General features: G+C 42.2%; 3 protein-coding genes across 10 annotated transcripts; 2 read left to right on the top strand and 1 right to left on the bottom strand.

Moving 5' to 3' along the window:
* The first annotated feature begins 745 nt into the window (after positions 1–745).
* LOC116327102 (6-phosphofructo-2-kinase/fructose-2,6-bisphosphatase 4-like) lies at positions 746–16191 on the top strand. Of its 5 annotated transcripts, none has more exons than XM_031748582.2 (15): positions 746–1035; positions 9229–9345; positions 9476–9572; positions 9665–9731; positions 9832–9906; positions 9983–10039; positions 10117–10238; positions 10345–10552; positions 10671–10817; positions 10907–11011; positions 11611–11740; positions 12700–12762; positions 12859–12923; positions 13553–13608; positions 15164–16191. In XM_031748582.2, the coding sequence occupies exons 1-15, from the start codon at positions 981–983 to the stop codon at positions 15168–15170; spliced, it is 1371 nt and encodes a 456-aa protein (XP_031604442.1). In that variant the 5' UTR covers positions 746–980; the 3' UTR covers positions 15171–16191. The 5 variants fall into 5 exon arrangements, with proteins under 5 accessions (XP_031604442.1, XP_031604444.1, XP_031604443.1 ...); XM_031748580.2 differs by lacking the exon at positions 746–1035 and adding an exon at positions 7985–8244; XM_031748584.2 differs by lacking the exon at positions 13553–13608 and having other exon boundaries at positions 749–1035.
* A 1334-nt stretch (positions 16192–17525) lies between these two features.
* On the bottom strand, positions 17526–20131 carry arpc4l (actin related protein 2/3 complex, subunit 4, like). The gene is made up of 6 exons (XM_031748590.2): positions 19978–20131; positions 19286–19404; positions 18852–18963; positions 18665–18760; positions 18132–18302; positions 17526–18052 (listed from the first exon to the last, which is right to left on the bottom strand). The coding sequence occupies exons 1-6, from the start codon at positions 19978–19980 to the stop codon at positions 18047–18049; spliced, it is 507 nt and encodes a 168-aa protein (XP_031604450.1). The 5' UTR covers positions 19981–20131; the 3' UTR covers positions 17526–18046.
* On the top strand, positions 19492–24276 carry tada3l (transcriptional adaptor 3 (NGG1 homolog, yeast)-like). 4 transcript variants are annotated; one of them, XM_039612449.1, is made up of 9 exons: positions 19492–19900; positions 20972–21215; positions 21350–21597; positions 21756–21861; positions 21968–22103; positions 22194–22297; positions 22419–22525; positions 22924–23115; positions 23222–24276. In XM_039612449.1, the coding sequence occupies exons 2-9, from the start codon at positions 21006–21008 to the stop codon at positions 23412–23414; spliced, it is 1296 nt and encodes a 431-aa protein (XP_039468383.1). In that variant the 5' UTR covers positions 19492–19900; positions 20972–21005; the 3' UTR covers positions 23415–24276. The 4 variants fall into 4 exon arrangements, with proteins under 4 accessions (XP_039468383.1, XP_031604456.1, XP_031604457.1 ...); XM_031748596.2 differs by lacking the exon at positions 19492–19900 and adding an exon at positions 20426–20660; XM_031748597.2 differs by lacking the exon at positions 19492–19900 and adding an exon at positions 20667–20855.
* The last annotated feature ends 825 nt before the right edge of the window (positions 24277–25101 follow it).

Below are 25101 nucleotides of genomic sequence, written 5' to 3'. Positions count from 1 at the left end.
TAAAGAAATATTAGAGCACATTCAGCATAAACTGAATGATTTTTGAGTTTTTATTATTATGGTATGAACTATGGAGGCCTGTGTAATTGAATGATTCTTTCTTGAACTGTGCATTTTATAAGCCAAGTGTCACGTGAAAGCAGATGAGGTGAAACCCCAATAAGCTGCAGTGTTGTGGATGGGTCCCAGCAGTGCAGACGCTGTACCCCCTCAGCTGGAATGAGAATCAGTTTTACTGATAGTAATTTTTTTTATTAGAAAATCAATTTTACTGTAAGTAAAATTAAGTCATATGATTTGGTTATACCCATAAGTTATAGTAACAACAAGCCCATAGTAATATTATAGTTAACTGTAGCTTAGAGAATCTGACTCAAGAGTACAGTGATTTCTGAGTGCATGGGCCTGTGCAAGTCCAACATAAGTCAGACCTCGGAAAGTCGGCTTCCCCTCATATATGTGACTGTGGAAATAAAGAAAATGTCATCGCCAAGTCGCGAGGCTGGCTTTAAACCATGATCCCACTGAAGACCTGCAAACCAAACCAACGTACTGCGCGTTTATGGTTATTTTCCAAACCAGTTCATGATATATATAGGTTTGGGTTTATGCTGTGCAGGCATTTTTGTTGTGTTGTGTTTTGTTTTGTTTTTTGAATGAAATATCACATACCGCCATCCCTGTCAAAGTTGGCTGCTGATCCAGTCCTTCTTCTTTTGCTCTGCCTGTAAGGGTTGGGCTGGTAAGGACGTTCCGGACTGTCTAAACGTGGTTGGGGTGTAGGAGGATCATAAGGCAGGTAGGCTGCTCCTTCATTACACCCATTTTTGTCGAAAGCCGTCCTCCTGACTCCAGGTTCCCGCATACATACACGCGCGCGCGCGCACATCGGGGGTGTGTACAGTGAGCATCAGTGGCGCTGGCTGCTGTTGGACGCACGTACACACCGCCAGGCACTGCGCTCCATCAGACGGACGCCCATGATGAGAGGCTGCTCCAGCAGGTCCAAGCTCTCGCAGAACCAGGACAGAGCGGGTAAGAGGCATCGATTTCCACGTTTCTCGGATCCGTTCGTTCAGCACTTTGAATTGTTCTCCTTTAACAGACAGACAGCGTAGGACAGCGAGGGGCAGCCCTTAAAGACGTAAACAAGAGTCGATGCCTGTTGGTGTGCTGGCGCTTTCACCTTTACCCTACATAACGGCAGCTGGCGACAGTCTCCGGGTTTTTCTCTTAAATAGTTGGCAGACTTATTTGGAACAGCAGCGGCTTCACAGCTACAGCCGGCTGGGTGTTTTAGAGCTGCTGCTGGAATAAAATAATATTTAAAAAAACAACAAAACGACAATGTTAAGATTTGTGCGCGTGCGTGCGACACATCTCCCAGGTTATTAGTGTGTGTGTCATCACCGGGCTCTGATTGCTGTCATGGTCCTACACTGATTCCTGTGGTGCTGCTGGAGAGGCTGATGGTTTGCGTTTTATGGCTGTTTGTTGTGATTGACCAGATCACGCTGCGATTTAACCGCAGCCTGACGCTCGTGTCTGCTTCATCCTCGATCGTAATAAGCTGAGGGCTCCCTCACACTCCCTGTACGGCCAATGCCGACTTTACTACCAAGTGTAATGTTAACGTCCACTACTATATCGGGAAATGACTTGTCCAGTATGTTACAGGCTACAGGCGGTTAGCTGCAATCAGAGCCTGACAGCTGCTGGGAGGAGGAGCCCGGCTCAGCTCAGTTTCCTGTTCATGTTCTCCAGTGGAGCTTTTTAAGACGACTCTCAAAAACGTGCGAGAACCTCCTGCCAAGCAGATGAGTGTCAGTGGAGGATTGTCTGTGGCTGATTTCTGATAGGCCGTTTACAACTGTATGCAGATATTCCTCATCTGATGTTTTCTAGCTGACTTTTACGCAGTTTTGCGGTTTCTGCCAAAACTTTTTGCACTGCAGCATGTTTATTTGACAGCTGGAAATATAAAAATAAATCACGAGTTACTGTGCCATTTCTTCGTGGACCTGATGAACCTGACATATATTATAGTCTACTAGCAGACAGGGAATTTGAGCGTGGAGGACCTATTTAATTAGAAAACCTCCATCAGAGCATATTTAGGTCAAGGGCCCTGTTGCTACCCCATCACGATCGACTCTGTGCTCGAAAATAGTATATTATAACCAGAGGTGGGTAGGGTAGCCGAAAAATTGTACTCAAGTAATAGTAGCACTACCTCAACATAGTTTTACTCAAGTAAAAGTACAAGTAGCCATTCAAGAAATTACTCAAGAGTAAAAAAGAATTTAGTAAAAAAAACAAACAAAAAAAAACGGCTTCTTAAGTACTGAGTAACTTATCATAACATCTGATTTAATGTTTAAAAAATGAGATAAACAGACAAAAATATAAAGTTTAGTGCAAATGTTGGTATTTGAAAGACTGAAAAGCAAAAAACGACAACGAGATATTAATAACATGATTAAAAAAATAATACATCTAAGTAGAAACTGTGAAAAGAAACTTGACATAAACTGTAGGTTTGTGTCTGTGTCTCATGCGTTTTTGGTTAAATTGTGTTTATTATTCATGCTGTGAAGTTACACTGAGTAGAGTAGCCAGACATTTTTCTCAAGTAAGAGTAGCAATGCTTCATAATAATATTACTCAAGTAAAATTAATAAGCACGGTGCAGTAAAGCTACTCCTAAAAGATTTTTTTTCCAAAGAGTTACTCAGGTATATTTAAATGAGTAAATGTGATTAGTGACTACCCACCTCCGATTATAACACATAAGCACAAGAAGCAAACCAGAGAGTGTAAAGAGCCTTGAAAAACATATTAGGTACACCGGTGCTGTGATTTAAACTAAACTGTTTAGTTTTTATGTTTAATGCCTGTGTGGTGTGCTAAGTTCTGTTTCCACTGTAGGGGTTTTGCACTCCCCCAACTGCTTTACTCTGTTCACCTGAGGTGGACAGCACATGAGCTAACACATTATTGTGCATATATGAAAGAACTGGACTTGCAAAAAATAGTCACCAGTGAGATGTGTTTTCAGGCTGGTGACTTTGATTCCAGTGGCAAAGTTTAATATACTGATAGACTGCAGACTTACAGATGAGGACAGATGGAGTGTAATACTGCCATCTCATGGACATTGTCAGGGAGTGGAGTGAAGAGTGTGAGCATGTGGGAAAAAAGGCTGTTTGCCATATAAAATGTGAAAAAAAAGCAGACATTTTTCACTTTATGTTTGACGTAGTGCAAAAACTATGGTTTGAGTGAAGTTCCTAAGTAAGCCTCACATTGTGACAGTGAACATAACAGCAGAAGAACCCTGAAACAGAAATAGACATTAATGTTGTCTGTATCTACACACTTTTTTTCTGGCCTTTTTGGACAGGCCTGTTTGTGAGTATGAAAATGCAATAGGTGGACTCTGACTATGGCTAATGAGTCGAAACTCAAAGCAGTGCTGTGGTGTATAATCCCACATTATACACAGTGTCATCCTGTTGCTCCACACCTTTAAGAGTCAGGAGGAGTCAGGAGCAGCAACTAGTCATGGCTATCTCTCGACCATGACCAGGCTAGTTGCTGCTTCAGGACTATTTACTGTTATTTTATTACATTTTACAGACACATACATTTGAATCGGGAAACACCAAACCCCTGTACTCAATTAAAACTAAAACATATTTCCCAAAGACACTGCACACACACACACGCACACACAGTGTTTTTCTTGCTGTGAATTGGGTCAAAGGTTAAAGGTGGAAAGAACTATGCTGAAAATGGGTTTGCCAGGTTACACAGTGATGAAAGGAATGGATGAAAGTGAAAGCACATTTTTGGCTACAAAGGTCTATTGAGGTCCATTTAAAGTAGAACTTTTAGGTTTTCTTTAGTGGGTTTATGTAGAAGTTCAAAACCATAAATGAAGAAGAAGAAAGAAAGTGAAAAAGCATGACGTTTACATGCCTGATGTCTAGGAAACGTCTCGTTCCTTATCAGTACTCCGCTGAGTGCATTTGAAATACAAACATGATATGTTTGATATGATATGATATGTGATAACACAAATTGTTGAGTCTCCTAATCATCATATGTAAGTTTTTTCTTATCTTTTGTTTTAAGCATTATACATAGGTTTATGACCTTTCAGCTAAAAGTAAGCATTTGTAATTACTGTCTTTTCAGCATTGATTGCTTATAAAATGGGTTCTGACCTTCATCTAAATCTCATTTATAAACCAACATAACTAGAGTAAATAAACAACACAAGATCACTTGACCTTTACGAACACACTCACTGTGTAACCCGGACCTCTGGGGTATGAATTTTCCAAAAGCTACCTTGGATTCAAATGTTCCAGTTGAGGATGTAAACCTGGAAATGTGAGTTAGGCTGCCCTCCATTTAAATACAAGCAAATAAAATTTGTGCTGACAAAGTCTGCTCTTCTCAAGAAGTACTAGTTGTGTAAAGCATGCTTCTGTTGTGATAGCTTTTACGGGATCTTTGTCAAATTGTTATTAAGCTTTTCTAAAGACCTGGGCATTGATTAGTCCACAATAAGGCAAACTATACAACTAGAGAAAATTCAAGACTGGTGATTCATTCTTCAGGAGTGAGTGTCCTGCAAAGTTCCCACCAGTGGCATCACATGCACTCTGGAAATAGGCAACAAAGTGTATAGTTTAGAGTAAAGGTAGTATTCAGTGTTCAGTGGTTCAATGGTAACTTTATTGTCCCCAATGGGAAATTGATTTGCAGTATGTCCACACATGAAACAACACACACACACACACACACACACACACAAACAGCCCAGAGAGAATAGCCCAAGTGTTATCATCAACAAAGTCCAATGTGCAGTAGTGATGGCAACAACGCTTATGGTTTTGTGTTATTAATCATGATAATAGCAGCAGGTATAAAAGGCACTCTATGTCTCTTGGTTATTAAGGTTACTAAGTCTGGTCTTATTGGTCAAAGACAAATTACCATACCAAGCAATGATACAAAATATTAAAACACATTCAATGAAACTTTTATAAAAAAGGATCATTATTTCAGAATCTCCTTAAAAAGTACGGTCGTTGTTGGACCTTTTTCACTGTAGCATCAAAATGTGACTCAAAGGACAGAACGTTATCAAAAACAACCCCCAAATACTTAAAACTATCCACCAGTTCAATTGCAGCAACATTTACTACTGTTAGTGGAGGATGGGGGGATGGCTTCCTGAAGTCAGTTACCATGTCCTTACTTTTCAAGGTGTTGATCTTTAAGAATGACTAAACACAAAGAAGCAGACTCATCCACAACAAGCCCAAAAGTCTTAAATCCAACCAACAAGATTAAAATCCAGTTTAAACTGGTTAAGAAGTATCAGCTAAGAGATGTGGCTGGATAGTTTTGAAAGCTTAAGAAAAGTCAATAAATAGGAGCCGAGCATGAGCTTTGGCCTCATCCAGATGGCGATACAGGAAATTTATTAAAGTAACCATAGCGTCATACAAGGCCTGTTACTAAAATTATAATTATCACTAATTAATAAATGTATTAATTAATTAGGAAAGAAACCAATGTTATTAAAAAAAAATAAAATTAATGGAAACAAAGTCTAAGTTTTCCCTCCACTGATGGTACACACTGCTTTTGGGACATGCTGTAGACAGATGACAAGAAAGCTGAAGTTGTGGAGCAAGGCAGATGCCAAACTCCAGTACCAACTGTGAAGCACGGTGGTGGAAATCGTGTTTTGAAACTGCTTTGCTGTCTCTGTGCTTCTGTGCCTTGCAATTACTGAAAGAACAATGAATTCAAAACTGTATCAAAATGTTTTATGGCAGAATGTCTTGATGCATTCTCAATCATCCAGGAAAGTAAATCTCCAAAAGTTGAATCTGTTCATCTGGACGTAGCGTTTTGTGGGAGAAACGTTTCGTCACTCATCCAAGTGACTTCTTCAGTCTCAGCTGACTGCAGGTTTCCCAAACCTTATAAACAGTACATTTGCATAATGACTGAAACCAGCCCACTGAAGGAACAATGGGCTGTGAGGTCAGTTCCTTAATCATAATTATGCAAATTCCCATGACCATTGATCAACAATCACTGACCAAAACCCACTGATCAAAGAACACTGATCAATGGCCATGAGTACCATTCACAGAGAGTTGGGGGATGGCTGCAATCACAGCATTGTAAGATGGCGAAAGATGTACCCTTAGGCCCCTCCCCGATTCAGAGATGGTCTTTCCTTTTCACGTAAATGGCCTCCTTGACTCCAGCGCTCAAACCAGCGTTCTTCCCTGTCCAGGATGTGTACATCCTCATCATTGAAAGAGTGTCCACTGGCCTGTAGGTGTAAATAAACTGCAGAGTCCTGGCCTGACGAGGTAGCTCTTCTGTGTTGTGCCATCCGCTTCGCTAGAGGTTGTTTGGTTTCTCCGATGTATAAATCCTGGCAATCCTCCTGGCACTTAACAGCGTACACTATGTTACTCTGTTTGTGTCGGGGACCCGATCCTTGGGTGGACCAGTTTTTGGCGCAGCGTATTTTGGGGTTTAAAAGCCACAGAGACCCGGTGTTTAGAAAAAATGCGTCTCAACTGTTCCGATACTCCTGACACATATGGGATCACTACAGGTTTTCGCCTGGGCAGTTTATTTACACCTACAGGCCAGTGGACACTCTTTCAACGATGAGGATGTACACATCCTGGACAGGGAAGAACGCTGGTTTGAGCGCGGAGTCAAGGAGGCCATTTACGTGAAAAGGAAAGACCATCCCTGAATCGAGGAGGGGCCTAAGGGTACATCTTTCGCCATCTTACAATGCTGTGATTGCAGCCATCCCCCAACTCTCTGTGAATGGTACTCATGGCCATTGATCAGTGTTCTTTGATCAGTGGGTTTTGGTCAGTGATTGTTGATCAATGGTCATGGGAATTTGCATAATTATGATTAAGGAACTGACCTCACAGCCCATTGTTCCTTCAGTGGGCTGGTTTCAGTCATTATGCAAATGTGCTGTTTATAAGGTTTGGGGAAACCTGCAGTCAGCTGAGACTGAAGAAGTCACTTGGATGAGTGACGAAACGTTTCGCCCACAAAACGCTACGTCCAGATGAACAGATTCAACTTTTGGAGATTTATGGCAGACTGTCAAAGCAGCCCTTCATTATGCAAAGCTTAGGAGAGGTTGGTTGGTACAACAGTGATCCAGTGTCACTGTGAGCACTTTAAGCCAAATGAGATGCTGCTGATCATAAGAGACCATTAAAATCAAGACCAGCCAGATATGTTTTTGTGCTTAAAACTGTTTAGAGGTGAGCCGATGCACATGTCAGTGCTGCTACTGGTACTGGATTGAAATTAGGGCAGGAGGATTTACACTTGTTTCTATCTTTTAAGTTCAGTATGTAGCCCACTGATTTATTTGTCTATTTATTTATTTTGTGGAAATGAAAAACTAGACCTCAAATACTGCACTAAAAAGTCCCTGAACCTTTTTGTGTTCAGTGTCACGTCTGTTTTACTTCTCGCCTATAGCACAGTGAAATAACAGAAGTTGACCCAAAGCGTTTTGGAGACAGGCACTCATTTTCAAAATACTTGAGAAGCTGAAAGGTGTGTCATTGTGGAGAGTAAACGTCACAGTGATTTAATTGTCATTAAAGTATGTTCATAATTTGCAAATTGATCGTGATGCATGTCATAAATCATGACACCCTGCTCTCCCTTAAATACGCTGCCTTTATAGGTTAACAATATTGATATCGGCAATACTGGCCCCGTAATTGTTTGGTATGGGGTAATTGGTGTAATTATTAGTTATGCAACGATTGTGTTTTGTGGTTGCGCAAAACATATAAAACTTACGTTTAAGCACAAAATTGTTTTGCGCCTGTGCTGTGATCATTACGTCCAACTGCCGGGGTTGTTGGTATCGGCAGATCAGGTCACGTGACAAGTGGCACAGAGAAAGAGAGCGCTCGCGCCGTCTCCATCCCGGCACACCAGCGCGGATGAAGCACCGGTCACCTTCAGAGCAGCATCACGGGAAGAAGCCCCGTGTTCCTGCTGCCGCCGCGGCTACCTCCACCTCACCGCAAGACGGAATGGAGGACAAAGCAGCGACAAATCCGCGGGAGCTCACGCAAAACCCCCTGAAGAAGATTTGGATGCCGTATAAAAACGGCCTTCCTGAAAAACACATTTCTCAAAGGAAGGGTGCGTATGACGTGGCGACAACAGTTAGCTTGAATATATTCTGTTTGTGGTCATAAGGGTATCAACGGTTGTGCTGCACTGTTTCTCCGGAACCCTTTTTTTTTTCTTTTTTCTTTTCTCTCTTCCGCGTGCGCGTGAGCGCGTGTGTAGAGGCTGCCAGCCCGCCGTGAATAACGAGCGCTGGGACAGTACGCATTAATATCTGTGTGGTATCTGTGTAGCTGCCGTTACCGCGGGGGGTACAGTTCGCAGAGGGCAGACGTCTCTCTGCTGCAGCAGCCATCTGGTTCGCACGCTTATGTAAGGACTCACATGATGCTCGCCGCACATGAGGGCTGCTCGTATCGAGGAGAAAGTACTAGTACGAGGGATGTCCCTCTGTGTCGACCGCCGGTTGTAAACAGGAATTGTATCCCCGCAGTCATGCGGGCTCATTCGCCGTGTGGCTGTGCTGCTGAGTTTTACCAGCGCTCCGCAGCACGGTGAGGGTCTCCTCATTGTGGCCTGACTCGAAGAGGATTATTGGAATGAGCGGAGTTTAAAATAATGAGCATGTGGTGAGTGGTTGACTGCTCTCTGGCCCAGTCACCTGTGTACGCAGTAGCTCAGTGTGCTGGCTTTCTCCAGATGTCTGGTGCAGTAAAATTGCTGTTTCACAAGACCCCAGACACATCTTACACCAACTGTGACCTCTGTTATACTTCTGTCTATCACTCCACGTTGTCAGGGTGGAGAGACTTTATCAAGATGAAAGATATCAGCACCACGCAGGCACACACATTCTGATAATGCCAATCTAACGTTCAAATTATATCTTTATAAATTGTGTAATATGAACGATAGCATTTGGAGCCAGTCTCCTAATCTATCCCCAAACCTGGTTGTTGACAGTCTTGATTGAGTAACTGCGTGTTTTTAAATTTGACTTTCGTATTGTAAGGGATCAGCTCAGGACTGAAGCGTCTTTGATCTCTTTCATTTCAGTATGTATGACCAACTGTCCCACACTCATTGTTACCGTGGGCCTACCTGCCAGAGGGAAGACCTACATCTCCAAGAAGCTGACCCGCTATCTCAACTGGATCGGAGTGCCCACCAGAGGTACATGTGCCATAGAGTTGAATAGTGTGTCAGATTTTAGTAAAATTATGCACAAGAGCAGAAGCAGCAGTGAGAGTGTTTTGAGTGCAATTAAAATAAATAGCTTTTGCCTCCATTTTTTTCTCTTTAGAGTTTAATGTTGGACAGTACAGAAGAGAGTTTGTAAAGATCTACAAGTCCTTTGAGTTCTTCCGTCCAGACAACGAGGAGGGGTTAAAGATCAGAAGGTAAGGGTTTTTTTGGCATCATGCTACCTTAACAAGTTATTTAATCACTAATCATGTAACATTTTGTGGCTGATTGTCTGTGATTTTCACAGACAGTGTGCTTCAGCGGCATTGAACGATGTGCGGGAGTACCTCACAGAAGACGGAGGCCAGGTTGCGGTGGGTCATATGTTAATTATCAAACAGGCTGAGATATTTTCTTTAGCTCAGATACGGGGTGCAGTGCTAAAAAGCTCATATAATCTGTGTGTTACTACAGGTGTTCGATGCAACAAACACTACCCGAGAAAGAAGGGAGACCATCCTGGAGTTTGCGGAGCAGAATGGCTTTAAGGTATCCTGGCGGGCTCAAAGTGAGTGCTCGGGTTTTGTTGGCGGTCACACTGACTCTGTCTTCTGTCTTCCCTCAGGTGTTCTTTGTGGAGTCAGTGTGTGAAGACCCAGATGTCATACAGGAGAACATAGTGGTGAGTGTCTGTGTTTGTTGGCACTGTTTTGACTCGTTAGATGCAGGGCTCACTCCTCTGCTGTTGCTCTGCTTTAGCAAGTGAAACTGGGTAGCCCGGACTACACCAACTGCAACACAGAAGAAGCAGTGGAAGATTTCATGAAGCGGATTAAGTGCTATGAAAACTCGTACGAGACACTGGATGAGGTTCTGGACAGGTGAGGTGGAACCTGGTGATGGTTTGTGTCCCCATTGCAAAACTATGGGAGTAACCAGCTTAAAAAAACATTTTCTTATTGTATTTTATCTGTGTTCTCCCCTCAGAGATCTGTCCTACATTAAAATCATGGACGTTGGTCAGCGGTACTTGGTCAATAGAGTGTTGGACCACATCCAGAGCCGGATTGTCTACTACCTCATGAACATCCACATCACACCCCGCTCCATCTACCTGTGCCGCCACGGGGAGAGCGAGCTAAACGTCAAGGGTCGTATCGGAGGAGACTCGGGTCTGACGATTAGAGGGAAAGAGGTACAACGAAACTTTACAATCAAAGAAAAAATGTCTTCTAAACCCTTACCCGTCTTCCTCCTGACTGCATGAGCTATTGTGAAAATAAATAAATAAAGATTTTTTTTTTTTCCTCCAGTTTGCTAAGAAGCTGAGCCACTTCATCCAGGAGCAAAACATTAGCGACCTCAAGGTCTGGACTAGTCAGATGAAGAGAACCATCCAGACAGCCGAAGCTCTCAATGTGCCCTATGAACAGTGGAAGGTCCTGAATGAGATTGATGCTGTAGGTGATGCTCTCTTGGCTTCCGCACATCACTGTTGACTACCTTTTTGTGCTTCTGTGTTGAAGTTTAACCTGTATGTGCATTTTAGGGTGTGTGCGAGGAGTTGATGTATGAAGAGATCCAAAAAAACTACCCTCTGGAGTTTGCACTAAGAGACCAGGACAAATATCGCTATCGCTATCCAAAAGGAGAGGTAAGTGGCTACTTTTTAACATGTGGAACATTGCTAATGCAGAGAGGATTTTGCTTTGTGGGTATAATGAAGTGCTCTTTTTCTTTCTGATAATCACAAATATGATCTAATTTTATCTTAATGGCTTCTGGCAGCCTACTCTGTGCTAATGAGCTTCAGCTTCTCAGACAGTATTGGCTTAACAGTAAACAAAGGCTTCAACATTAGTCTGTGTGTGTGTGTGTGTCAAATATATGTGATCAGGTGGTTTGAGGTGGACCTCAATGCCTGCTGGTCCTTTCTCACCTTAAGTTCATTCCATTACCTCTCCATTAATCTGTAACAGGAAGATGGATATGGGCATTAGCTGGTTTCCCATCGGGCGGTGACGTCATGCTTTAGGAAATGTCATTAAAGCCAATGTTAGTTTACACAGCCTGTATGGATTTTCCATTTGCTCAGATGTCATCCTGTCCACCTGTGAATTAATTACTCTGCAGGATGTGTCAATGTCAAGTGAAAGTCTTATTTTACACATTCAGTTTTTTATATTGTTTTGAGGGTCGCACCGTGCTTTCTGTCAGTGATTTTTGCCTTTTCCGTTGTTTTGTGGCACTCAGTCCTATGAGGACCTGGTGCAGCGGTTGGAGCCCGTCATCATGGAGCTGGAGCGGCAGGAGAACGTGCTGGTCATCTGTCATCAAGCGGTCATGCGCTGCCTGTTGGCATACTTTCTGGACAAAACAGCAGGTCAGTCTTCAAACTGAAATGTCAAGAAACCTGAGAGGTGTAAGAGAAAAATAATTTTAGGACACAGTTTAGTGTAAAACACACAACATTTTTATTATAGATCAGGTAGCTCCTGGAGCTATCTGCTCAGTTTCCTGTTCACATCTATTGAAGGCAGAGTGATAGACGAAATATTGTGCATGTCTTGCGTTTCAGTCCGGTCCCCGGCTGCTTCCGCAGTTTCACATGCCAGACTAACTTTTGTGCGCCTCACAGACCTTCTTGGTTGGGTTAGAGTCTTTTGAACTAAGATGCTGGATGAGAGGTTTGTGCACTGACGTGTTTTGCATAAAGCCGTGACACATTTTTCAAGTGAGCAGTTGGAGACGTACGTGGCTGACTGACCTCATTTCTGTTTTTCCTTTATTTCAATAATTCCTCCACTTCAGAATTCTTCACTGTCACTGTCTCACACTCACAGTGTACTTGAGGGGTATTAAAAACTCCCATATTGTATTTAGCGATTAAGGGTTTTTTTTTTCACCCCTCCAAAATAATGATCCATGATGAGTTTACTAGCAGACAGTGTCCTCGCTGTTATTTTGAAAGTTACCTTGCTGTTACCCAGATAGTCCACAATATCATTAGCCACCTCTAACTAGTGCAGCCTGTGACAGCAGTCTTTGTTGTGAGGCTGCACAAAGTAAACTGCAGGTCCAAGAACGTGGAGTTGGAGTCCATCTGCAAGAAAAGAAAGCAGAGAGAACTGATTTGGAGCCATTCTTTATTCATCACAAAATACTTGTTTACTACCTGATGAATCATATCTTTTATTAATTCATTTAAAAAAGTGTGCATGTGACTCCTTTAGCATGCACATGCACGGGTACCTGCACCCACTATTAAAAGAATCTAAATATGTGAAAAGCACTGTGTGTACTTATACGGTGGTGCTCTAATGAACTCATCTTTCCATACAGAGGAGCTTCCATATCTGAAGTGCCCGCTGCACACGGTGCTGAAGCTGACACCGGTGGCCTACGGTAGGTCCGCTGTCGTGCCAATGTGCAATGTACAAACTGAATATACATCTGCTGCCACATAAACTAATCAAATAAACCTTCTGTCTGCACGCTTAGGCTGTAAAGTGGAGTCCATCGGCCTAAACGTGGACGCAGTGAACACGCACAGAGAGAGGCCAGCGGTGGGTAGCATGACACACACACACGCACACATTAAACAGACACATACAGCAGAGCCTGCTTTCTCACAGGTAAGGCGGCTCACTGTGGTGCTTCTTTCTGATTTCCATGTTTTCGTAATCGATGCAGAGCAGGCTCGTTTGGCAGATCCTGTGTTGGTTACAGATTAATGAAACACTGACTAACTGCTCCTCACATTCTCCCTCATTCCCTTTAGGTAAATATTCCTCCAAGTGGACCATTTTAACTGTTTTTTATTATTATTATTATTATTTTCTAACAGGAGTTGATTCTGAACAGCGATGAATTCTGGATAACAAATACTATAACAGTGAATGTTTTATGCTCTGCATGAATTGTGTGTTATGATAGAGCGCTCAGATTACGTTATTTTTTAACTTTTGCACTAGATTGGCAAAACCATAAATATGTGCATACAGTGGCTTCATTTCTTCTTGATGCTGTCGCACAAGTGGAAAAACAGATAAATCCATGTGGGGGGAAAAAAACATTTAAACCTTAAACGTGATGCATTATTCCAAGTCTTTGACATGGTGTGTGCCCAGTGGATTTCATGTCTCCCTTGTGTTTTGATCCCTCCTCCTTTTTGTCTGTTTTTTTTATCAAACAGAACGTAGACGTGTCGCGGATGTCAGAGGAAGCTTTGCTAACAGTGCCATCTCACCAGTGAGGCAGTACCCTCCCCTCCCAACACCCCCAACCCTCCCCCTTCCTTTAGTCCTTCATTACCCACACAGAACCCACAGTGTACCTTCAGGAAAAAAAAATTCCCTGACTGAGTCTCTTTCCACTCTTCTTGTCTTCTGTTCTTCCTTCTCTTGTAATAATAAGACCTGATGATGGTGGTAATCGACTGGAATCCAGTTTGTAATTTTTCATTTATTAATCCTGTCACGGACCTTGTGACAAGCTCATTCTCCTATTTTTGGAGAATGAATAAAAAAACAAAACAATCAAACAACAACAACAACAACAACAAATGAAGGTGTTTTTGAACTGATGCTGTACTCCCGACTGTGAAACAGTGACACTCAAGCACCTTCTGAAGTGCAGTCAGTGAACACATGTTGATTATTTGATCCTGTCTGTTGAACTGATTTTTAACCACGTTAACTTTTAATGGTGTGCCATCACTTTATATTTTTGTTGATAGCAGTCAGGAAACTGTTAAGGTTAGCGCTTTGTGACGTAGCCAAGTGGTGCAGTTTCTCTATATTTGCACATAAACTCTTGCACATAAGCTCCTGTTTAATTTGTTAAGATGTCCTAACACTGTCTACTGAAGATCCTGGAAATATGAAATTACACTTTTCTTGTGAAACAATGTGAAGACTCACAGTGTTTTTCACGTCACTGATCAGAACTAAGAGGAAGCTATTTCTGTTGACTGTTTTTAAATAAACTACACTTCCATTTCATGTATCTTTATCACACTCTTTTTGTGCTTCATTTTAGAAAGCATGGCATGAAATCTGCTTCACTGTTTGATATTAATGAATTGGCAAAGACTTAAAATGGGTGTAGAACGCTGACTTGGGTGTTTCTTACTGATATCAGAGGGAGATCAAACAAACGTTGAAATTTCCTTCGTATCTTCTTCTGTGTACACATGAAACGTTCAGTGCAGTGCCCTTCCCATTCTGCAGTGCAAACCAGGAGACTCTGAGATTTCTCCCAGTCATTCATATGCAAAGACTCCACTGGGGTGAATAGCAAACAGCTAAACAAAACGCTCACTGTGCCAGTCACAGATTTCTGTCTGCACTGATTTAAAGAGGCTCTCTGATTAAAATTAAACAAAAGAAGAAAGGAAATTTAAAAAATCACATTTAAAGTAAAGAAAAAGTAGTAACAAGCATTTTAGGTTTGTCTCAGGAGCTGCTGTGAGGTTTAGAGAAACATGTAGTTACCACTTCCAGACACCAATTATTTGGCAGTCTGCTCACGCCAGTGACTGTCATGGTGATGGGGCTCTCCAGATGGTGCCTTGGGCAAAAGAAATACAAAACGTCCTGCATGCCAGTGGATGGAAAACTGATGGAAGCAGTCACAGCAGCAGCAGACAAAAACATTAACATCTACTGACAGAGAGAAAAAAAGGCTTTCTTTTTTTTCACCCCAGTAAAAGAAGAGTCCTTGTTTTGGTGACTTGTGATAAAAGTGGGTTTGTGTTCATGTATATTCACTCAGGACACTGACACTGCTGCGTTCCTTCTTCCAGAACGTGAACGTCCACCGTACGGCCGAAGACGCCCTGCAGACCGTCCCTCCTCATCTCTGATACCTCTGCTGGCTGGAACCCGGTGATGCTGAAAGCTGGACCTTTCCCCTTCCTCCTTTTTCTTCCTTTTTTTTTTTTCACCTTTCCAAATGTGCACAACCTCCTCACACTGGTGACCATCTGGTTAATGTGTCTCCTCCTTCCTCCTCCACCAGCACCATACACACACACACATTTCTCTGTTACCCCTTGTTTAAGCATAATTTTTTGAGGAACTTGCGAGTGTCCGGGCCTCGGTGTTCAGCGGGGCCCTCGGCATCGCTGGTCCAAATTATTTATGAATCAAAGTATTGTCTTGCACAGCGGGGAGTTAAACACTTGGCTCACGCAGCAGATTCCTGTCTGCCTGTTACTGTACTCAGTGTGGTTTCATTGTGTTGATTTTGCGCAGCAGTAGCACTAACACTGAAAGTTACTGTGATGTGTCTTGAAGTATTAATCCTGTGATTTTTTTTTTTTTTTGATTTTTTTTTCCGCTCCATGTTTTTGATATGCAACTGTAACGTGCAATCATCATCGGATGTGAAGCTGTCTTCAGTGACAATGTGCAATTTGTAGGCCGCAAACCTACTCGGACAACAGCTTACTATTTTTAAAGTGGTGATTCAGTGTTAGATTAAAGGACTGGGTCAATAATTTTTAATGGTAAACAAGTAGCCATTTCATTTTGTAGGGCTGGCTGGTGTAATAGCTTTCCTTAGCTATGTGGTGTACAGTATCTGCTTGTACAGTGTCAGCTGAAACTGATGTTTTATGTAAATGATGATTCCACGCACGGGCCTTCAGTGAAAATACACTCACATGCTTTCGTCACTCGTTTCTTTGAAGAACACATCAGAGCATTAAACATGCAAAACAGGAAAAAAAAACACAATATTAGCTTGAAGTTGGTGTTTTGGGTCAAGATTTTAAAAAAATGTACATCCCAACTACACAATAATAAAGATGTTATTTTTTTAAGCCAACCACTCCGATCTGTCTTCTCACTTGAGGTTTTTGTGACTGCATACCTTTTGTGATGGGTTTCTTTATGAGGGTTTAGTGCAGTACTGGTTCGTGTTGTGGTTATTTCTTGATAATGGGATTATTTGTGGCCGGCGCGGTGGTTAGCACTGTTGCCTCACAGCAAGAAGGTCCTAAGGTTGACTCCATCATCTGGACGGGGCCTTTCTGTGTGGCCAACATGCTGTGCAGTGTGTGCTTACAAAATTGAAGGAAACTGGGCGAGTAATTACACAAGGACTGGACTGAAAATCAGTGGCAACAGGTCTCATGGAGTGAGGGAGCCAAATCAAAAACAAATCATCAATATGTACGGAGGTCTTCAGGAGAGAGGTCCAACAGTGAGTGCCTACAGCCATCTGTAAAACACGTTGGAGGGTCTGTCATGGTGTAGGGTTGCATTTCATCCAGTGGTTTTAGAGATCTTGTTAAAATTGATAGGATTTTAAACAGATTAATCAGATTTTGATCAACCAGGAAATACCATCTGGAAATGATCTGATTATCAAAATTATCCGAGCAGTTTGGGATCATCTTTGAATGTCCTTCAAGAAGCCTGCAGAACTATTTCTTAAGACTCATTAAAGACATGACAAGAGAGCTTACCTTAAAGACATCAGGCTGTGATTAAGAATAACGGTGATCAAGTCAAATGTTGACTTACAAGCTGTTCTGCCTTTAAAAAAAGTATTTCTATGTGCGTTTATACCTTCCAATTAATCGCTGCATTTCCTACTTTCTTAGCAAAATATAAATTTGGGTGATTTAACACTTATGCACAGTCAAACGCATGAACCATGGTATCACAATGGAAACTTGGGAAGTTGCAAAGCTATCTTGCCATTATTGTAAAGTTAATTTGACTGCATCCTCTTCGAGCCAGGACAGAAACACAGATCTCTTCCTCCCTGCGTCTGACGGCAGTACCAGCCTCCACGAGTCACAACTTTTGTGAAGAATGTGTGCGTGTAGTAAGAACAGCTGCTCAAATTAAAGTGGATTTTTTTTTTTTAGAAATAACGTTATTGTGAAAATGCCGCTTTCTTCACAGCACACTCAAGTCTTGATTTGGATCGAGCAATTCGGATTAGGTTGTGAATGTGAACAAATACCGTCAGACGCAACGATTCACACCCTGCCTGCACTTCCCCTTCCTGGGGGCTGAAACAGCGCACAGCAGCTACGCATAAGGCAAAATGTGGTTAAAGGGCAGGCTAAGAACAACTTCCTCTGAAACAGAGCAAATCCATTTATAGGAACAGCAACAGCGCAGCAAAAACGTCAGCTTTCAAACACAAACGGGTATAAACAACTGAGTTTTATTATTATATTTCCGTATCTTCTTGCATGACTGATGGCAGTTTCTTTACAGTGAGCTCTTTCTACGTGTGACTTAACACTTCCACAAACAAGTATGTCCTGAACAGAGAAAATTTGGAGACAAATTTAAAACGACAGCAACAGAACACACAGACAAAAAAATACAAAATTCTGGTGAGTTTTATTTGGAACAGCACAGCCTCAGTGATCCTGTACTCATGGTTATCAACTTGATTAATACTTTAAGGACCCGCCTTTGTTTGGGGATTTGTTCTAAGTGGCTGAAAATGAAACTGTAAATATTTCATTATGTACAGTCATTGATATTCATGAGTACAGGAAGACACTCGGGTGTAAAGGGTAATCAAAGGGTATCAAAGCCAGATTGGTCACGTTCCTCTCCTCTCGGGTCGGCTGCTTACTCCTTTAACTCTCCACTCTTGTGCTGAGTGGCCCTTGGAACATTCCCAGGGTGGCACGGGGCAAACACTAACGCTTCCATCAGAACTGTAAAGACAATAGAATCAAATTAACACGAGGTAATAATAAAAGCGGAGCCGCTGCAGGAAGAGAACAAGTTACTTACATTCTTGAGGAATTCTTCGGCAACGATACGGGCCCTGGCGTTAACTGAAAGTTTCATCTCACTGATCTCCTTGTCGATCTCCTCCATGAAGTGGATGACAAAGTCCACCAACTTGTGTTTGTACATCTGCTCCGTGTGGAAGTTGGTAATCAAGAAGCTAATATCATATCCCTAAAATAAGAGTGGAAAAAAGAAAAGACACCATTTGTGTTACTGCATTAAAGCTAGTGTAATTACTGAGATATTTATTGTTGTTTCCTTCTTTTGCTTGCTCCCTTTAGGGGTCAACACAGCGGATCATCTGCTCCAACTTCCCCCCCATCCCTAACATCCTCCCCTGCTGCACCAACCTTCTTCTGGATCTTCTCTATTGATGTGTTTACTGTCTGTATGATGTATCTAAAACATGCATGCATGAAGAGCTTCATGACTCATTTAAAAAGCTCCCACACTTCCTCGTTTTCTACGTGGTATTCTTCCTCTGATACTGTTAATAAGTACTGATTTCTCTTTCGTCACTCGCTGTCTCTTACCTCTACTGGCTTCCTCCGCAGAATGAAGAAGTTCTCTGCTCTCATCATCATGAAGCGCATAAACTTGTGGCAAAGGATCTTCTCGATCTCATCGGCCTGCAGTCGATCAGTAGTTTTTAAAGAGTGTTAGAATATTCTGGAAAGTCATAACCACAATAAAAGTTAAAACCATGCTAGCTCTACTGACCTGCTTGACAGCAATACTGACTCTGACGGAGTTGATGGATCCCTCGATGAGAACCTTCTCCTTGTCATTACGGCTGATCACCACCGGCTGAAGCAGCAGCTCCTTACTGCTCCTGTAACAACAGCAAAAACAGTCCTTCTAAACACAGTGAAACTCAACGTTATGCTCGAGACCCCGCAACACTGAACGGGAAGGACACCTGCGAACAAGCTGAGGCAAGTCCCTTCAGTCCAACTTTAAAGCCTTGCCCTTGCTTGTAGCCATTTTTCTTCCCTCCTTGATTTTCTTATGCAAGTTTGCACATGACTGAACTCGTCTGCCAGCAGCTGATCATACTACACACATCTTTAGGGCAGGAGAAACATGAGGAAGCATAGGGTGGGAAGCAGCAGGGGACAAACCAGTGAGACTCAATTGCGTGCTGCTAAACATACCTGACCTCCACCTCTGGCTTGTTGTGGCGCTCCACCACCTGAGAGGAGAAGTTCTCCAGACATAGGGCTGCCTGCAAGGTGGCCCTCACAGCGTTTAAGTAGGGGCGCAGAGTCGCTGTCTGAGGAGAAAAGTAATAAAAGGTCAATACCTGGGAGGATTCGGGCACATGCAATGAGATCCTTCCAGTTGAATAAAGGTAAATCGCCCAGCAGGGACTGGTATTTAAGGTTACGCATGACAATAATCCGTGTGCAAGTCTCACTTGACAGCTATCTGTTATCACAGGCAGAATGAACAAGTATCTACTAATGCTACGTAGCTACGTGTAGATCTGTCTGCGATATGAATGCAGAAGAGGATGTGATGCCTTCAGGTGATCGACACTGCAGCTCATCCAAATTATTTACTGTTTATGCCAGTTTTTCCACAGTTTAAGGACAAACTGTGGTGGAGCTACAGGTCACAGAAACGAGCAGAAAAGGAAACGAGAGGAAAAGACAGCTCAGTCAATCTGTTTCTGCAAACCGTATCAAGGATGCCCGTAATCTCATTTTGCTGCAGCCAACCAGAAACCACGTCTACAAGGAACACACAGCTAGCTAGCTAATCTTAAGGTAAATGTGGCAGTAGTTAGTTGGGGTAATTGGCTAAATAATTAAATATAAAGCTGAGTGTTGTGCTGGAGACTTACCATTTTTGACCTGTAAAAGACGGAAGTTCCTCAGCCACGCCTGGGACGACTCTTCCGTAAATCCTACATAGTCGAGAAAATCTATGGTGTGTTCGTTTTGATGCAAGTCTTAGTCTAATGAATAGTTTTTACCCACCCAGCGCAAATGTCACGGTTCGCGTTTATTTCTCCGCCCAGGTGGAGTGTATTTTTAATAAAAACGAGCACACCCTAGGATGTTCCCATTCTGCACTATGAAGAGGGGACAACGGCTGTTGTCTCACGAGTTTTTATTTTTACCTTATATGGTTTTGATAGTTAGATGTCAATTATCAAGATTAACGTACACAAACTATACTGTCTAACTTCCAAATTAAAAGCTTGGCAGCAAATATTTTTTTAATACGCCTAGACACAAAATGGTTTGGTATCATCCGATGATACCATTGTGATAGACTACTCAACAGGCTCTATGAAGCGCCAAGTCTCCAGACTCTGTATTCTCAGACCTACCACTTTTTAAATTGCTTTTACAACTTAAAATGCCTGGTTAGGTTTTTTTTTTTTTTAAATTTAACTAACTAATTTTTTTCCCCCAGAATCGTCATTAAATATAAAATGGGACATCATTTTAGGTGAATAATTTTAGCACACACCCCTCTTACCACAATGGTTTCACCCATCATGGACGCCATTCAGTGAAGGTAACTAGCGCTGCTCTAAAACATTATACACATTATAATTTATGCGCTATATTTGTGTGGCGTGGGTTTAAAACGCCCACGTTTAAAGCGTCTGTGCGCATATCATGAATATAAAAGAAACCCTTGTTAGAATTTAAACGTATTCTCCAGCATTTCGGGCCCAACGAGCCTGCGCTCTTTAAAGCAGTCCTGACTGTACGTGCGGCCGTACGTAAGTGTTTCTGAATTTGTGTGTGAGAGCTACAGGCACAGAGCTGGACTCACATTGTATGTCAGTCTGATAATCTAATGAATACTTTGTCCTATGCCAGTAAAATCACTGTCAGGTCTTTGCTGCAATACATCATGAGTGAGCTGAAGGACTGCCCCCCACTGAAATACTACGACTTTAAGCCCGTGGAGCATGTCAAGGTATGCCCCCGCTACACTGCTGTGCTGGGCCGCTCAGAGGATGATGGCATCGGCATCGAAGAGCTGGATACCCTGCAGTTGGAGCTGGAGACACTGCTGTCCTCAGCTACCCGCCGCCTCCGAGCATTGGAAGAGCAGAGACAGGTAGGAACAAGCTGGTGACCTCTCTTTTTTCATGTCACTTTTCTTTTAACCATAAGGTTTTCATCTCTAAGCATCTAGATGCAGCCTTGTATATTAAAGGCTATCATAATTTTTTCCCTGTCTATTCATCTCAGATCCTTACAGACTGGCAAGATAAGAAGGGAGATAAACGCTTTCTGAAGCTGGGAAAAGACCCAGACCCCGCTGCCTCATCTCGCCACAAACCAAAGAAGCAGAAATTGGACGGCAAAGGAGGTCATGGGCCAGGCCAAGGTCCTGGCAGACCCAAAACCAAAAACCTGCAGCCAAAAGTACAAGAGTATGAATTTACAGATGACCCTCAAGACATTCCCCGCAACCCTAAAAATGATGCTCCCAACAGGTCCGCAACAACATACAAATTATATCTGCTTAGTTTTATTTTCTCTTTAATGTTTCATTTCTTTTTTTCCTTCTAATTTTTAAGTCCTTCTCAGATGTGTGTTTTAGCAAGAAAAACACTTTATTCTTATATTACCTTGTAATATTTCTGTTTTTAAGATTCTGGGCCTCAGTGGAGCCATACTGTGCAGATATTACAAATGAAGAAATACGATTGTTAGAGGAGCTTCTTAAACCACCAGAGGATGAAGCAGACTACTTCAAGGTATGACATAAAGAGCCATGTACCCAATGTTATGTTACAAATAACTGTATCCAATGCAGTGAATAAGAGTGTTTTGAGGTTTGGGGCTGATCTGTGTTAATGGTAGATTCCAGCATTGGGAAAACACTACTCTCAGCGGTGGGCTCAGGAGGATCTGCTGGAGGAGCAGAGGGAAGGAGCACGAGCCAACGACAAAAAGAAAAGCGTCATGGGAGGGCCGCTTTCTGAACTGGACGCAAAAGGTGAGGGGAAGGCTCACCTGCGCCTACTTATGACTGTGCATGAACTAGTAACTCCACCTTAACACTAACTTTTATCTTCACCTGCTGTAGATGTGGACTCGCTGCTGAAAAAGTCAGAATCCCAACACGAATCTCCAGAAGACGGTTGTCCCTTTGGTCCTCTTACACAGCGTCTGCTGCAGGCTCTTGTAGAGGTCAGACTCATCATTTTGTGACCAGCTTTTGCCCTGATAAAGCTTATAATAATGCATCATTGTGTTTTAAAAAATACAAATAATAATATACATATAAATACATGAGCATGGTTTCTTCCAGGAGAACATTATATCCCCCATGGAGGATTCCCCTATACCGGACATTTCAGGAAAGGATGCTAACGATGGTGCTGGGACTTCACCCCGAAGCCAAGGAAAAGCTTTTAGGTATAATGTCAGCATCAAATACATTTTTGATATATTACATGAGAGGACCTCATGAAATAGCAGCCATTTTTAAACACAATCTCCTCATCCACACAGACCTCGGTATCCTCAGCATGAAACAAAAGAAAAACCGCATTCAATCTTTTTTAGGATGTTTTGGCAGGTCGGCAACTAATTCTTCAAAGTACCTTAATTTATTGTCTGCTTTCATGCAGCTGTGCATGCACACACAAACGTGGATGTTTATTCCTGTCCATTATATTTAAAGGGAAGAATTGGTTCTAGATTTAAGATGGTAACATTTTAAGTGTATATTTTCTTGATGACACTCGTTGGTTCTTTTACTGGTGTTTTCCGCTCTGCATCTGCATATTTCTTACGATCTTTGCCATCTTTAGCGTTCCTCATACGCGTTCCCTGGAGGCTCGAATCAAAGAGGAGCTGGTAGCCCAGGGGTTGCTGGATTCCGAGGAGCGACCTGGCCAGGGAGGAGACTCTGAGGATGAGGTCCTTGCAGAGCTGCAGAAGAGACAAGCAGAACTCAAAGCCCTGAGCGCTCACAACCGAGCCAGAAAGCAGGAGCTGCTACGGTGAGGACAGAGAGCAGCAGTGGTTCTGTTTGCCACCTAAGTGAAACTGTACATCTGTTAGAGATCTTTGATCACATGAAACTCTGGATTTGCTGTTTTTTCCCAGGTTGGCAAAAGAGGAGATGCGCAAACAGGAGTTAAGGCAGAGAGTCAGGGTATCTGACAATGAGGTGATGGAGGCATTTCGGCGAATCATGGCAGCCAGGCAGAAGAAACGTACCCCAACTAAGAAGGAGAAAGATCAGGCCTGGAAAGCACTGAAGGAGAGGGAAAGCATTCTCAAATTACTGGATGGATAGAGGAAACCACAGTTTCTGTGGTGAAAAAAATATTGGAAGAAACCTCTTCAACCTAACCCACGGCTCAAACAGCTGTCAGTTGCATCAAAGGCCTCTTTCAGGCATCCCTGTCCGTTGATCTGCCGGCATCTGGACACGCCGGCTTCATGGTAGAACACAGACCATGCTGACTTTTGGGAAATGGTCAAAATGGCTTTACTCTTACTGTAAATAGAAATGAATATAACTTGTTATTGCATGGTATTTTCTAGTGGGTTGGGCAACTTGCAAATATGCATTGTGCTTATGCAGTCATGTTAACTCTGCAGCAAACAGTCTCACTTGTGTCGCTCAGCCTGACCTAGTGGCAGCATCCTCACTGATGCATGAAGCCACGTGTTCAGATTCCAGCAGTTAAATGGAAGGTATGTGAAAGAGGCCAGTGATGTAACATACCGTTTATTACAGCTCTGCATGATTTAGGTAGGGACGTTTCTGTAGTAGTTTTTTTTTTTTTTTCCCCCATGTGATGTACAGCAGAGCGCTCAGTAATCAGATCGGATCAGTAACATTCAGCATGCATCACTGACTTTTATACTGTTGTTTGGAACGTTTTTCTTTGTTGGTTCATTTTTTTTAAATTTTTTTTTTTTAATGTTTTTTAAATTTCATCTGCCATTGTAATGCTGTGAAAAGAATACATCAGTACAATTTAGGAACAGGTTTTGTATATGTTTAAAGAAAAAAAAAAAACGCACAAGATGCTGCAGTGTGTGCAGCAACATCTCTTCCCTTCAGTGCTAACAGTGGATCCACCAGGAGCAAAAAAAGGCATAGACCATTGCTACTTATTAAAACAATAAAACTGTTACATCTGTTGATATTTGTGCTTTTGCTTTCTTTGTGTTCTTAGTGTCAGTGTATTTATTAGCAACCAATGTTAAAAAAAATTCTGACCACATAATTAACAATACATTAGACTAAAATTAAATAAAAATACAAACGTGAGAGAAACAATGTGATCAACACGTCAAATGGGCCGAAAACCAAGAAGAAGAGGTGAGCCCGATGCTGTGATCTAGCAGTGTGAGCTTCTGATTACAGAAAACTGTTCCCAGCAGCATTACATGATGCATTACGATTAAAGAGGCGGTAACGTCCACCATCTCTGTATCTCAAAGTTATATTCACTGCATGATATTCAGTTTTCAGTTGCTGACGCTGAAATCCAGTGGGTGGAAAAGGTTTACCTGATCACATACTTAAGTGCTCCTAATACGGTGTAGAACCATACTATGTAGGTCTCTAAGGAATGCTTAAAACTGTCTTCATTTAAAAGGCAAAACAAGATATTTTCTCCATTTGGCCGCTGGGCAGTAGAATAAAATACAGTCACATTGTTCCAGCAATAACAGTAGTAATTAAGAGACTTAGACTGGAAGTTATTCTGTTTGTCTCCAGTTTTTTTTTTTGTTGTTGTTCCTGGTTAGGAGGATATTCTTAAAATCTTTTTAAACTGCTGTACATAAAAGCTACATGTCTTCATTATTAAGCCACATTGCACATTGCAAATCCAGATTTCCTGCAGGGTAGGTGAAAGTAACAGGATCCAGAGGCACCACTAGATGGCAGTCTGTGCCTTTTGGTATACATGGTAGCCCATGGTTGACATAACTGCGATACTGTGTGTGTCTCTTTGTTGGTGATT

Source organism: Oreochromis aureus, linkage group 5, assembly GCF_013358895.1.
Source record: "Oreochromis aureus strain Israel breed Guangdong linkage group 5, ZZ_aureus, whole genome shotgun sequence".
Lineage (NCBI taxonomy): Eukaryota > Metazoa > Chordata > Actinopteri > Cichliformes > Cichlidae > Oreochromis > Oreochromis aureus.
Note: the sequence above shows the minus strand (reverse complement) of the source record. Positions and strands in the feature narration are given on the sequence as shown.